The sequence below is a fragment of the Trachymyrmex cornetzi genome, unplaced genomic scaffold, assembly GCF_001594075.2.
Source record: "Trachymyrmex cornetzi isolate Tcor2-1 unplaced genomic scaffold, Tcor1.1 scaffold67, whole genome shotgun sequence".
NCBI classification, from domain to species: domain Eukaryota; kingdom Metazoa; phylum Arthropoda; class Insecta; order Hymenoptera; family Formicidae; genus Trachymyrmex; species Trachymyrmex cornetzi.
Genome location: NW_017299992.1, coordinates 1,820,771 through 1,834,121, shown reverse-complemented (window position 1 = coordinate 1,834,121; position 13,351 = coordinate 1,820,771). Strand labels below are relative to the sequence as shown.

Below are 13,351 nucleotides of genomic sequence, written 5' to 3'. Positions count from 1 at the left end.
AGCATATCTAAGAAACTTTTTTAAAAAAGTTATAAAATCATACATAAATTCTAAAAAATTTTGAAAAATTATATCTATAGAAAATTTTAAGAAAAATTTTCATCACAATATTGATATACTTTGATACTTTTGTAAGAAAAAAAATTAATTTTACCTATTAATTATGTGATGCAAAACTTGCGGTATAGTCCGATGTAAATATATATAATTTTGCTAGCATTCACTTTCTTATTGAAAGTATCGTTCCCCGCATGTTTTAGCAACACAGTCGTTCGACACTTGCATAATTTGATTCTTCCTACTAATTAAGTATTATGTTATTATACGCGATCGTTGTTGCGCGCCGATCCGTTGACTTTTTTGCATTATTACTCATAATTTTTCCATTAACCGCATGCGCTTCGTGCCTATCCTATTACATCGCGCGTTTTTAACTTTCCCCGCAATCAATTTTCTGATTCTTGCGAAAGTAACCTAATAATTAATTATATTGCACAGTCCTCGGGGATCCGAGAACGAATCAGCATCCACCGCTACTGGCTTTAGGAATCTTGTTCTATCGATACCACAATGTCTTAGCGGCTCGCGTGCAGAGAGAGCATCCCGACATGTCCGACGAAGAAATTTTTCAGAAGGCACGTCAGATGGTCATCGGGACGATTCAGGTGGATAGCAGTTTACCTATAATTTTCTCTCAACGACAGACAGTAAAAAATAAAAACGCGGTATTACTTCTGAAAAGAAAGTTACAAACAGAAGTAAAATTGTTTACTAATTACATTAAATGTTTTATGTAAATAGTAAATTTTTGTAAAAATCTCGATATTGAATAGAGTTGTTTTGAACTTCGCAACTAAATTTATATAATTTGCATTTTCCGCTCGCGAAACGTTGCTTCCCGGCACGTAAGGTTATTTTTTTCTACCTTTTTACAGAACATAATCCTTTACGAGTATCTTCCGGCATTGCTAAACGAGGATCTTCCTTCGTACACTGGTTATAAACCTGACTTGCATCCGGGTATTAGTCATATCTTTCAAAGCGCCGCATTTCGTTTTGGTCATACTCTTATACCGCCTGGCATATATCGGCGAAATGAAAACTGCGAATACAGGAAGACCAACACAGACCAGCCAGCTATAAGACTTTGTTCTACGTGGTGGGACTCAAACGTGAGTCTATTTATTATTTCACGGTAAACTTTTTGAAAGATATTCTACCTCAGGCAGAGATAACATTTCATATACGTATATTTTTAATTATATTTGACTTGTTAATTATATCAATTATTATTGGATATAATTCTCGTAATTCTATATTATATTAATTAACTATATAAACTTTTTAAATAATTATTATTAATTATTAATAATTATTAATTATTAATATTAATATTGAATAAAGTAAATTTAAAAAAAATTGTAAAATGATTTTTTTTTTCAAAGAGAAATTGACTCACTTAATTTGTTAAAAATTATTGTCATTAAAATGTATAGCTTCAAGTTCTAGAACATCCACGTGATCTAATTATTACACTAAATTCTTATGAGGTTTGTGATCATATTAAACATAGATGCTGCTCACAGGAGGTTTTAGCTAACAGCACGATCGAGGAGCTGATCATGGGCATGGCGTCGCAATTGGCGGAGAAGGAAGATAATCTTCTCGGTACTGACATCCGAAACAATCTCTTTGGCCCCATGGAATTTTCGCGCCGAGATCTCGGCGCTCTGAACATCATGCGAGGCCGCGACAATGGTCTTTCAGACTACAATACAGCCAGGATAAGCTTCAAACTAGCCAAACGGAGAACATGGAACGAGATCAATCCAGAATTATTCAACAAAAATCCGTCGCTGCTGCGTACCCTCATTGAGATTTACTCGAACAATCTCAACAACGTCGACGTATACGTCGGCGGAATGCTCGAATCCAAGGGTGGTCCTGGTGAGCTCTTCACCACGGTCATAAAGGAACAATTCCTTCGTTTGCGGGACTCCGATAGGTTCTGGTTTGAGAACGAGGAAAACGGGTGAGTGATTTTCTTTTTTCCAATAATGGAGCCTAACTGTTTATATCTTATACGGTCTTTGAAATAAATTATATGAGATATATTCGAATCAATATAATTATAGGAACTTTTTGACGCACGATTATTATTCAATTTTAGCATTTTTACGAAAAATGAGATGGAGGAAATCCGTCGTATTACTCTTTGGGACGTGATCACGAACGCGACCGGTATACCTCTCGACGCGATCCAAAGACAAGTCTTCGTTTGGCAAGACGGTGATCCATGTCCTCAACCATTCCAGTTGAATTCGACAATGCTCGAATCTTGCGTCCCCCTACAGCGCTATGACTACTTTGAGGTAATCAGTTCAGTCAATCGTATCGAACTTATTTCTTAATTATCTTTTGAAAGTTATCTTGCGCGAATTTTTTTTTAATAACTCGAGCATTTCCGATATTCTATTTTTGTTATATTGAATAAAATGACATCTTTAATATTCAAATTTTTATGATTAAATAATCTTAGTTTGTTTTCTTTTTTAAAAAATTGCGATTTTGGAATACCAACTCTTGGCAACTGTAAGCTTTTCCGATATTTCATTTTTGTTACTACTGAATAAGAAAACTTTTATAATGTTTTTATTTTAGTAATTAAAATCACATAATTTTTTGTTATATTGAATAAAACTCTTGGATAAAGAAAATACTATTTTACTATTATTTTAACATAATATTTAATAAATACGCACTATAGGGTAGTGAATTCGTCTACATTTACGCATGCGTGTTCCTTGGTTTCGTTCCGATCCTTTGCGCCGGTGCCGGGTACGGATTGGTGAAACTGCAGAATAGACGGCGGCGTAGATTGAAAATACTTCAAGAAGCAATCCAAAAGCGAAGCGATGGTCGGATCTGCGTTGATAAGATGATTGTACGTGAGTGGCTGCACGCAAACCATCGCCGTCTCGTGAAGGTGAAATTCGGACCGGAAGCGGCGTTGCATATCGTCGATCGAAAAGGGGAGAAACTGCGAACGTTTGATTTCAGCGGCGTTAACACCATAACTATGGAAGAATCACAGGTATCTCTTTATTATTGCAAAAATAAATTATAATCTTTTAATCACATTAAAAAATTACTTGCCATTAAAGTCTTTATCTAATTTATAAAATATATCTTTTTTTTAATTAATTTTTTGAAGCAAAGAATGTAATTCTTATTTATCTTCACATTTGTTTAACATTTTTTATTTAAGATATAAAAAAATAAATAAATTTTAATTATCAATAGGTGTTTGTTCAATGTTGAAAATCGAAATAAACGCGAGAGAATCGATAAATAGACAAATATATGGATCATTTTTTTTATTAGGAAAAAAAATTGTTATTTCCTTCTCCCCCTCCCCCCCTCGCCAAAAAAATCCATAAAGTCTCTATTGTTGAAAAATGTTCGTAATAACAACTACGTTATATCTATGAAACAATCTAAATTGCGTCTCTGAAATCTGAAATTACATCACAACTACAAATTAAGAAATTAGTAATTGCATCACCGGTAATTATATTTTATCGACTACTCAAAATTACGTCTCAAATTAATTCTACGCTTCATTAAGTAACAGCTGACTCTTTAACGTCACGTCGCATTCGATAATTATTAATCCCTGTTTCAGGAGAGCGAAACCGGACATCGTAAGGCCCTAGTGCTGTTACGTATACCGCGTGATTACGACCTTGTCCTTGAACTCGATTCGTTGGCTTCGCGTAGAAAGTTCATTGCGAAATTGGAGGCGTTTCTGGCGTCACAAAAAAAGCATTTCACACTCACGCCAGTCGCAAGGGATATTATGCTGGCAAAAGCGGAAACCAAGGAACGTCGGCAAAAGAAGCTCGAACAGGTTTGTCTCTCCTTCTCACGGGTATACATTTATGAATGTATACGCAGCTCCGTTCACCATCGAAACGTGGATTAATATCTCACGAAGAAATAATTCCTTAATTGATAAAGAAAAGAGAAATATGAACGTATAATTGTATATGAAAATATATAGTTTCCATATAATTTATTTCGCTCCCCTACTTTAAGAGCGACACAAAAAGAGCTTTTTTGTGAATTATTTCCATGAATGGGTTAGGCAAACATTAAGTACTCATTTTATAAAAAATGAATTAATTTAACTTTATAAAAAAATCAAAATCTTTACAACTCGAAAGGGGTTTTTTAAAGGTTTGTCAAATAAAAATCGCATTTGATTATGTTGTGAATATATTCTTTTCATCTATATTATTTAATCTATATTAGTCAATAAAATGTTCAGTCAAATTGAAATATAGTTATCTAATTTTCTGGAAAATTTAATTTTTTTAGTTGTATCACTTTTAAAATAAGAGAGCAATTTCGCTTATTACATTACATACACATTTATAGTATTAATTATATACATGGAAGAATTATGACATTCCCGATAATACTGCGAAATGTTGTTAGTTCTTCAGAGAAGCGTACGCGTTGACTTTCGGTTTACGGCCCGGCGAACGAAGGCGGCGATCTGAAGACAGTGACACCGGAGAGGTCGTCACGGTGATGCGCACATCGCTTTCCAAGAGCGAGTTTGCGAGTGCTCTCGGCATGCGGCCCGACGCGGTCTTCGTGAAGAAAATGTTCAACATCGTCGACAAAGATGGCGACGGTCGGATTTCTTTCCAGGTATAATTGTCGCTCGCTTCATCGAAGCTGCGCTTTTACCATTTTTTGTCTGAACATAACTTTCTTATCTTGTCTAACGATCACCAGCGAAGAGTGATTCAAATTCCAGGAATTCTTGGACACGGTCTTGCTGTTCTCACGTGGCAAAACCGAGGACAAGCTGCGTATCATCTTCGACATGTGCGATAAGGATAGCAACGGCGTGATCGACAAGGAAGAACTGTCGGAGATGCTGAGGTCGCTGGTGGAAATAGCGCGTACCACGAGTCTCTCGGATGATCACGTCACAGAATTGATCGACGGCATGTTCCAGGTGCGTTTTTATTATCTTCACTTCATTATGGTAGCCTGATATTTATTTTAAAATGTCTTTTGTCATCGTCGCGATAACTGCTAAATCCCTTATTAATCAGGACGCTGGGCTCGAGAGGAAGGACTACCTCACGTACAACGATTTTAAATTGATGATGAAGGAATATAAAGGCGATTTCGTCGCGATCGGTCTCGATTGCAAAGGTGCCAAGCAGAATTTTCTCGACACATCGACGAATGTTGCTCGCATGACCAGCTTTCACATCGATCAACTACCCCCGGAAGATTCGAAGAGTTGGACTCGAAAGCAGTGGGATGCCATATCGACTTTTCTCGAAGAGAACAGGCAGAATATATTCTACCTCTTTGTGTTTTACGTGGTCACCATAGCTCTCTTTGTCGAGAGATTTATTCGTGAGTATTTAATCGATCTCAAGTAGAACAAAAATCCAAAACATGTCTAAATATACTTCGATTTTTCTAGACGTCTTTGAATATATAATTATGTATTTTATTATATTATATAATCATATTATATATAATAATCTATTATTATGTTGTATTATTATTGTAATTTTTCCTAATTCTTTTGAATATATGATTTGTCCAGAAAAAACATTCTGTTCGTTTTGCTGCAAAATTTCGATCTCTTATCTTTTTTTCGCAGATTATTCTTTTATGGCAGAGCATACGGATCTCAGACATATAATGGGCGTGGGAATCGCCATAACCAGAGGATCAGCAGCCGCACTGTCCTTCTGCTACAGTCTCCTGCTATTAACAATGTCGCGTAATCTGTTGACGAAGCTGAAGGAATTCTCGATTCAGCAGTACATCCCGCTAGACTCGCACATACAATTCCATAAGATCGCAGCATGTACGGCACTTTTTTTCTCCGTGCTGCATACGGTCGGTCACATAGTCAACTTTTATCACGTTTCTACGCAGCCGATAGCTCATCTTCGCTGCCTCACCAGTGAAATCAACTTTCCCAGCGACGCGCGGCCTACTATCTCTTTTTGGCTGTTCAGAACAGTGACCGGTAGGTGTTCTCGCCAAAGATTTCACAATTTCATTGGACATCTGGAACGTTGACATGATCCCCTTATTTCGCTCTTGTTGCAGGTTTAACCGGTATTCTTCTCTTCGTCATCATGACGATTATTTTCGTCTTCGCACATCCAACCATACGACAGAAAGCCTACAAGTTCTTTTGGTCGACGCATAGTCTCTATGTAGTACTATATGCATTATGCCTCATCCATGGTTTAGCCCGTTTGACAGGCGAACCGCGATTCTGGATATTCTTCATCGGCCCGGCAATCATTTACGCGCTAGATAAAGTAATTTTATATCTGCTTTTTCGGAAAATAGAACAGTGACAAAGAAAAAGAACAATTCCCTTTTGTACATGTATATATGCATCACACCCGTAGTCACACATAATTACAAAACTTATTAATTATATATGGAGATCATGCATGATGTAACATATTTTGTATGTTACGTATTATCTCACATTTCGTTTAATGCAAATCGTCTTTTGTTGCCAAACTGATTTGATGTGAATTATTAACGCAATATAAAAATAACGTCAAGTGCCGAATATCAAGAGTGTTATCAGAGTACTGATTTCAGGTCGTCAGCTTGAGAACTAAATACATGGCCCTGGACATCATCGAGACGGAATTACTACCCTCCGACGTAATAAAGATCAAATTCTACAGACCTCCGAACTTGAAGTACCTTTCGGGTCAGTGGGTACGTCTCGCCTGTACTGCCTTCAGGTCTAATGAATTTCATTCTTTCACGCTGACCTCCGCACCGCATGAGAATTTTCTATCGTGCCACATAAAAGCTCAAGGGCCGTGGACGTGGAAACTCCGTAATTACTTCGATCCTTGCAACTATAACCCGGAGGACGATCATCCGAAGATTCGTATAGAGGGTCCGTTCGGTGGAGGAAATCAGGATTGGTACAAGTTCGAGGTCGCGGTGATGGTTGGAGGTGGCATCGGGGTGACTCCTTATGCCTCGATGCTCAATGATCTCGTATTTGGAACCTCCACCAATAGATATTCAGGCGTCGCGTGTAAGAAGGTAAGTGCAAACCAAAGTAAAAATTAAATAAAAAAAATAATCAAGTGAGGAAAATTTATAAGACATCTTTACATAAATATATTTATTTTCTTTATACAAAATATAAATTATAGAAAATTTTCTAATCAGAATAAGTGGATAAAAAAAATTTATTTATTTTTATTCTATAAAGAAATTCATAATCGGCGAAATTAGGAAGTAATTTAATTGTATTTGATTATTTGAGAAATATTTCTAAAAATGTATATTCATATTAGAAATCGAAAATACATATTCATATTAAAAATATCATTACGGTAAAGTTGATGCAAAAGTGGCGATTGCTTCATTATTAGAAAGTATGTTTTACTATCGAAAGAGAAACGTGAATATGGAATATTGTTGGGATATATAATCCATTGCATTAAATTTAACGGCTCATTAAAGTAAGAAAATGCTTCCATTTTTTTATTCGATAATATCGTGTTACTTTTTTTTTATTTTGTGTAGGTCTATTTTTTATGGATCTGCCCATCGCATAAACATTTCGAATGGTTTATTGACGTTCTCAGAGATGTTGAGAGAAAAGACGTTACGGATGTGCTAGAAATCCACATATTTATAACGCAATTCTTTCATAAGTTTGATTTGCGTACCACCATGCTGGTAAGTGTGTGTGTGTGTGTGTGAATTTATATTAAAATTTTTGTATAATTCGCGATGAAAAAGAGTACGCAGAGTTTCTCCTTATATTTAATTAATTCAATCGGATTTAATTATCAATAACATTTGGCTTCACATATGTAGTACATATGTGAGAATCACTTTCAGAGGCTATCGAAGAGGAGTATATTCACTGGCCTGAAGGCCATCAATCACTTTGGTCGGCCGGATATGACGTCATTTTTGAAATTTGTTCAAAAGAAACACAGCTATGTATGTTCATGAGTTTTTATTAAGAATGCATTCGCTCGGCGCATAGAAGCTCAAGGGATGTTTGAAAAAGATAAAGAGTTAAACGTCCTTCGTGCTTTTGCGCGGCCTGCTATAATATTATTGATATTATTTTTTTTTTAATATTCTGAATGATATTATTGATCTACAGGTTAGCAAAATAGGAGTATTTAGCTGTGGACCGCGTCCTCTGACGAAAAGCGTCATGTCTGCTTGCGATGAAGTTAATAAAACACGGCGATTGCCGTACTTCATTCATCACTTCGAGAACTTTGGCTAGTCTAATACACTGCTCCCTGTTTGCATGAGATAACGGACTGTCAATGTGTTTGACAACCTTTCTCCACGATTTACATATTTAGAATGTACATATTTATACGCTAAAGCGTTGCTTTTTACTATTTATTTTCATGAGTATTATATTTCTTATTTATGAATTCAAAAAAGAAAATCTTTTTCTCCCTATCTTTTTATCTTCCCAAATTAAACACTCAAAAAACTTAGTTGCAATTTTATTATAATTTATTATAAAATTTCATTATAATTTATTTAATTATAAAATTATTTATTATAATGTTATTATAATAAATTATAATGAAATTTCGTCATTATATGTATATACATATATTTATTTTGACTTTATTATGAAATTTTTTTTACATTCGTAATTATAGTGTAAACGCTCTCAAAATGGAATTTCCGCATATGATTCAAGTCAAAGACGTCTTCGATTCTCTTTTTTTTTATTAAATAATATTAAATAATCATAAAATAAAATACGAATCTAAGTATTTTTATATATATAATAGCGTTTAAGAAAGTCGATGAGTATCGTAATTGTCCGTAGCATTTGAAAAATATATTAGGCATTAATGGTTCTACGCGAGGTTGGCGGGAATGGATACGACCAATTACTCTTGCTGGACTCATCACCAATTTCTTGCGGGAATTCGGACAACTCGTGCGACGTATAGCCCCGATTAATGACACCTTCGATGTCCTCTTTAACGGCATGTCTATTTTGAAGTTTAGATGACAGTTGACTGAAACATTTTTAGAACTATAGAATGCAAAAAAAAAATAATTTAATTATAAAGGAAGATAGAAGATTTCAAATTTTGAAGAAAAATTTGCGAATTTATTTCAGGAAAAAACTAAAACGGACATTTCTATGTTTAAGTGTTATTCACCCTACTATATTTGAATATTAGAAAATTGATTCATAATACAAAACTATTACTATTGAAGATATAAAAGTTTCTTACCATTCTCTCGTATATGCCTGGAAGTTTCCAGTGCTTCGCGTTTTATCACGACTAATTTTATAAATTCTGAGAAAGTAATCTGTTATTTTTTCGTCTAGTTTTTCATAGGACACTGTGCTTTACAGGTTGAACTTATAATAGATGATAAAAAATAACCATAACAGCGTAAAAACTGAAATCATTTATATTTTTATCATGCTATGATACAATTTTCTTATCTATTTAGATTTAATCTGTAAAGCAAAATATTCTAAGGAAAGAACATAGATAAAAAAAATAGCAAATTGTTTCCTTAGAAGCCACGGAATTGTGACAAAACTCGAAATTTTTAGGCCTGTCTTCGCGGTGACAGAAAATTTCTACATTTTTAATAAATTTTGTATTACAAACTAAATTTTTACGTCTTAAATATCGTGTAATAAAGAACCCCTAAACGGCACTGTGACAATTTATTCCGTTTCTTGAAATAAATTTGCAAATTTCGCCTCCAATTTAATCATACAAATCTCCCTTAAATTCAGCTTATTGTAACGCAAACCTCATTATTCGATCACCGAACGAATCTTCAATCTTGGGGACTTTCCGCCTAACGTTACGCGTATCGAAACTCTCCTCTATAATGACGTGCCTGTCATACGGCGTGTCGTAGTCGACCTCGAGTATGGTCGAGAATTGATGAGGGAAGATCATGTCTATAGCTGTTATTACGAGTCCCGCGAAGAGGCACGCGGCACCTGTGAAGAAAAGAAATCGCAATCACGTACGTATATCTGCACATTGATCGAGTCTTAATAAAGTAATTTCAACGCAAAGACACGAACCAGCTGATAACACCAACCAATAATTCCAGCCGAGATTGAAAGAAAGGATCGAGCCCTCGATGTGAGCTATCAGAGGTTCACATGGTAAGAGTGTCGTGTAGATCAGGTTTGTTAACAGCATGCATAAACCCGTGAAAATCATGCCGTATGCTCCATATCGTGGTACCACCATAAGTAACAAATTCATCATTAACCACGAGGCAAAGGAGGTCCTGCACAAGAAAAATTCCTCATTTCGCGTACACGCAATGAATGGAAACCTCGCATTCATAATCGAGTCTTAAATGTCTTAAGGTGCTAATATGGCTCTTTGATTGATTATCTTAAGATTATACTTAAAACAATTTTAAATAAAAATCGACCATTGATACTTTCCAGTGTAATACGACACAGTGTAAAGCGGCGTCTACAATAAAATTTTAAGACGTAAAATTTAAGCTTTAAACTCTAAACCGTAGGAAATTGACCAATTACAATCGAATGTGAGGAGAATACTTGACTATGATTGGTCAATTTCTTACGGGTTAGTGCTTAAAACTTAAGGTTTGTCTTAAAATCTCATAACACAGCGCTTAACACAGTGATTATATTTTATCTTCGTTTAACATTAACAAACAACAAGCGAGGATGTAATGATTCACTGTGTCACTTGCTGGAAAGCACTGTATGAATACTGGCCACGCGGAACTGCATTAATATCTTAAAAAACGTCATTATTTAAGATAATCTTAAAATAAGAATGGACTATGGAGTATTCACATAATCAGTTTTTACATTTAAGACCGTTTTAAATACATTGTAGTTTTGAATATCATAAATTACAGAGCCGTATTATAGCGCGCGTCTTAAAACATAATTTAAGATGATAATCTTGTAATAAAAACGGATTATAAATACTAGATTATGACTCTCAAAATGATTTCTACGAAAGTATTTCATCACAGAAGTAATAATATACCATAACATTATCGAAGCATAATATCCAGCTTCGCGATATCGTGAACCCCAAGAAAATCCCTCTTGATGGAGGCTGAAATATTCCGCCAAGGAAACAATGGGGAACGGCGCACCCTGGTGAAGGGCCTGCTTGAAGGCGCTGGTCATTTCGCCAGAACTCCGCCACCAAAATCGTTCATTGTACTCGACGTCACCGCTCGTCTGCTCGTTACTTGGCAATACTGCAACGATAAAATTTCCTTGACGTAAGTGGACGAATCGTTGCATAAACATCTGTTCGAAAATTGCAATTTGCGACGTGCAATCGCAAGTATAGAAGCACAAGTCATCTCAACGTCAAAATGATATTAAATTGGCTTCAAAACAGATCATTAAAAAAGTCATTTAATTAATAACTATTTATTTGAACGTTATTTTGACTTGTTTTGTTTGAAATAATTAAGCTCAATAATTTTAATCTTAATTTCCACAAGCTTATCTTATTACATTCAATCAGTCATAGCTCGATATCTTCAATTGTAGACGAGCGTGTAAAAAGTTTAAATATCTAGCTTTCTTTACTTACGCCTGTATGTTATATTGATGTGCATTAAACCGATGTAACCGCCTATGTCGGCCGTTGCCTTATGCTTGGAGAAAGCGCTGTATGAGCTGACAATGGTAGCGGAGCTCGTATGCCAGGATGAGCCGTATTGCGCCACTACGCGCGCATAGAGAGCACAGCAATTATTCTTCCGCACGTTCGCGCAGCGTTACATTTCTGATTATCTCGATTAATTATTCCACAAATGGATTTCGCAATTTTATTGGTCAGTCGAAGTAATGTTTTTACAGATAAACACGCGATTTACTGCGAATACTACAAGCGGACAGTGGCGTAACTAATGTATTAACTCTAAATATTTTTTATTCCCAATTATTTATTTGTTCTTTACCTTTCTGAACTCTCGTGTTTAAAAATGGTAAACAATACGAGGAAATTGAAATATATAGATAACATGATTCAATATAACAAAAGTATATAGACGAGTTCCACTCAATATTCTTATTTTTTTGCTTACTTTTGATTAATCTTTTCCTTTTCTTTTATTTTCCCGCCGCTGCTTTTTTATCGGTCTCATCGAACTCTCGCGATTCGAACTTCGCGAGGCCAATCAGTTAGTTACGCCATTGGCAGCCAAGGCCCCTTGACTTGGAAAGTAGACAAAGTGCACGAACCTTGAATCGTCGCACCCACGAAGAGGCTCAGGGTAACCGTGAGAAATGTGGTTAACCGCTGCGGCGGAAGAAAAACCAGGTTTACACGGCCAGAACTTGTAATTAATTTAAATCGTCGGTCACGATCAGGCACGACGGAGGAATAGAAAATTGCTCACCTCTTTCCTGACGCCCGGGAATATGACTAGAAATGCCGTGAACAGGGTGCCGAATATCACGAATACGATAACCAAGGGAACGTCACCGGTGACAGGAGTGCGGTTGCTGTAACTGTAGAGCGTCGGACCGCCGTCGTTGCGAAAGGCATCGAACCATCCCTTCATCTTCCTGGATCAGCTAGTTCCGCCTCGTCGGAATCTGGACCACTCGAATGGAAAATTACATTACCATCCTCGCTCTCGACAAAGCAAATTGTAGGCTACACGATCAATATTTTCTTCGCCAATCGTACTGTACGCTACTTTCGGTATTTCAAAACATCAACTTTTATTTGAAAAAAAGCAGCATACAAAAAGCGTGGACAACGCAGACTTTGAGAAGATATCTTCTGTTGCTAGGCACTTTATTCAGATACTCTCCTGACTTTTCGTCATTTGGAGAACACTGATGGAACTTTATTTATGAGTGACATCACCGCGGATAAAAATGAAGATTTTAATTGACAGGAGTTGTTTCGATATAGATTTTACTGAAATGCAATCTCTCGCAGCCATTGGCGCGATTCAAAAAGGATGGATATCTCTCCCGGCTGGCCTTGACACACATGAGTCCCGAAGGATTTTCCGTTCCTTCGAGGTGAATTTACCTACGACCAGCAGATTTGACTCAAGGTCGGAGTTGCCAAAATTCTTGCGAAATCCTCGACATGCGTTGAAAGCGCACTCGCGCACTGTGCGACATGTGGGACCGAAGACGGTGAGTGTACTGGGCCCCGTGTCCCGAGTGGGTTAACAGGCTCCGCTTGGAAAGCGGCTTCCACCAGCGGACAGACGACCTCGTGCATTACCTGGGAGAGAGAGGAAGAGG

General features: G+C 36.3%; 2 protein-coding genes across 6 annotated transcripts in view; one reads left to right on the top strand and one right to left on the bottom strand.

The window, feature by feature from the left end:
- Window positions 1-8,468, top strand: part of Duox (dual oxidase) — a 12,764-nt gene extending 4,296 nt beyond the window's left edge. For both annotated transcript variants that reach the window (XM_018517218.1, XM_018517219.1), the window contains 15 exons: window positions 499-665; window positions 936-1,172; window positions 1,587-2,032; window positions 2,171-2,372; window positions 2,768-3,094; window positions 3,686-3,910; window positions 4,501-4,719; window positions 4,829-5,032; window positions 5,133-5,445; window positions 5,699-6,073; window positions 6,157-6,374; window positions 6,670-7,131; window positions 7,621-7,776; window positions 7,918-8,046; window positions 8,216-8,468. In XM_018517218.1, coding sequence (XP_018372720.1) covers window positions 499-665; window positions 936-1,172; window positions 1,587-2,032; window positions 2,171-2,372; window positions 2,768-3,094; window positions 3,686-3,910; window positions 4,501-4,719; window positions 4,829-5,032; window positions 5,133-5,445; window positions 5,699-6,073; window positions 6,157-6,374; window positions 6,670-7,131; window positions 7,621-7,776; window positions 7,918-8,046; window positions 8,216-8,344 — 3,809 coding nt within the window. In that variant the 3' untranslated portion in view covers window positions 8,345-8,468. The remainder of the gene's footprint in view (window positions 1-498; window positions 666-935; window positions 1,173-1,586; window positions 2,033-2,170; window positions 2,373-2,767; window positions 3,095-3,685; window positions 3,911-4,500; window positions 4,720-4,828; window positions 5,033-5,132; window positions 5,446-5,698; window positions 6,074-6,156; window positions 6,375-6,669; window positions 7,132-7,620; window positions 7,777-7,917; window positions 8,047-8,215) is intronic.
- Window positions 8,469-8,683: 215 nt separating this feature from the next.
- Window positions 8,684-13,259, bottom strand: mol (dual oxidase maturation factor 1 mol). Of its 4 annotated transcripts, none has more exons than XM_018516973.1 (8): window positions 13,131-13,259; window positions 12,484-12,690; window positions 12,326-12,383; window positions 11,673-11,807; window positions 11,109-11,328; window positions 10,151-10,362; window positions 9,868-10,063; window positions 8,684-9,107 (listed from the first exon to the last, which is right to left on the bottom strand). In XM_018516973.1, exons 2-8 carry the CDS (start codon window positions 12,646-12,648, stop codon window positions 8,927-8,929), a joined length of 1,167 nt encoding a protein of 388 aa, XP_018372475.1. In that variant the 5' UTR covers window positions 12,649-12,690; window positions 13,131-13,259; the 3' UTR covers window positions 8,684-8,926. The 4 variants fall into 4 exon arrangements, with proteins under 4 accessions (XP_018372475.1, XP_018372477.1, XP_018372476.1 ...); XM_018516975.1 differs by having other exon boundaries at window positions 12,484-12,682; XM_018516974.1 differs by lacking the exon at window positions 13,131-13,259 and having other exon boundaries at window positions 12,484-13,124.
- Window positions 13,260-13,351: the final 92 nt, after the last annotated feature.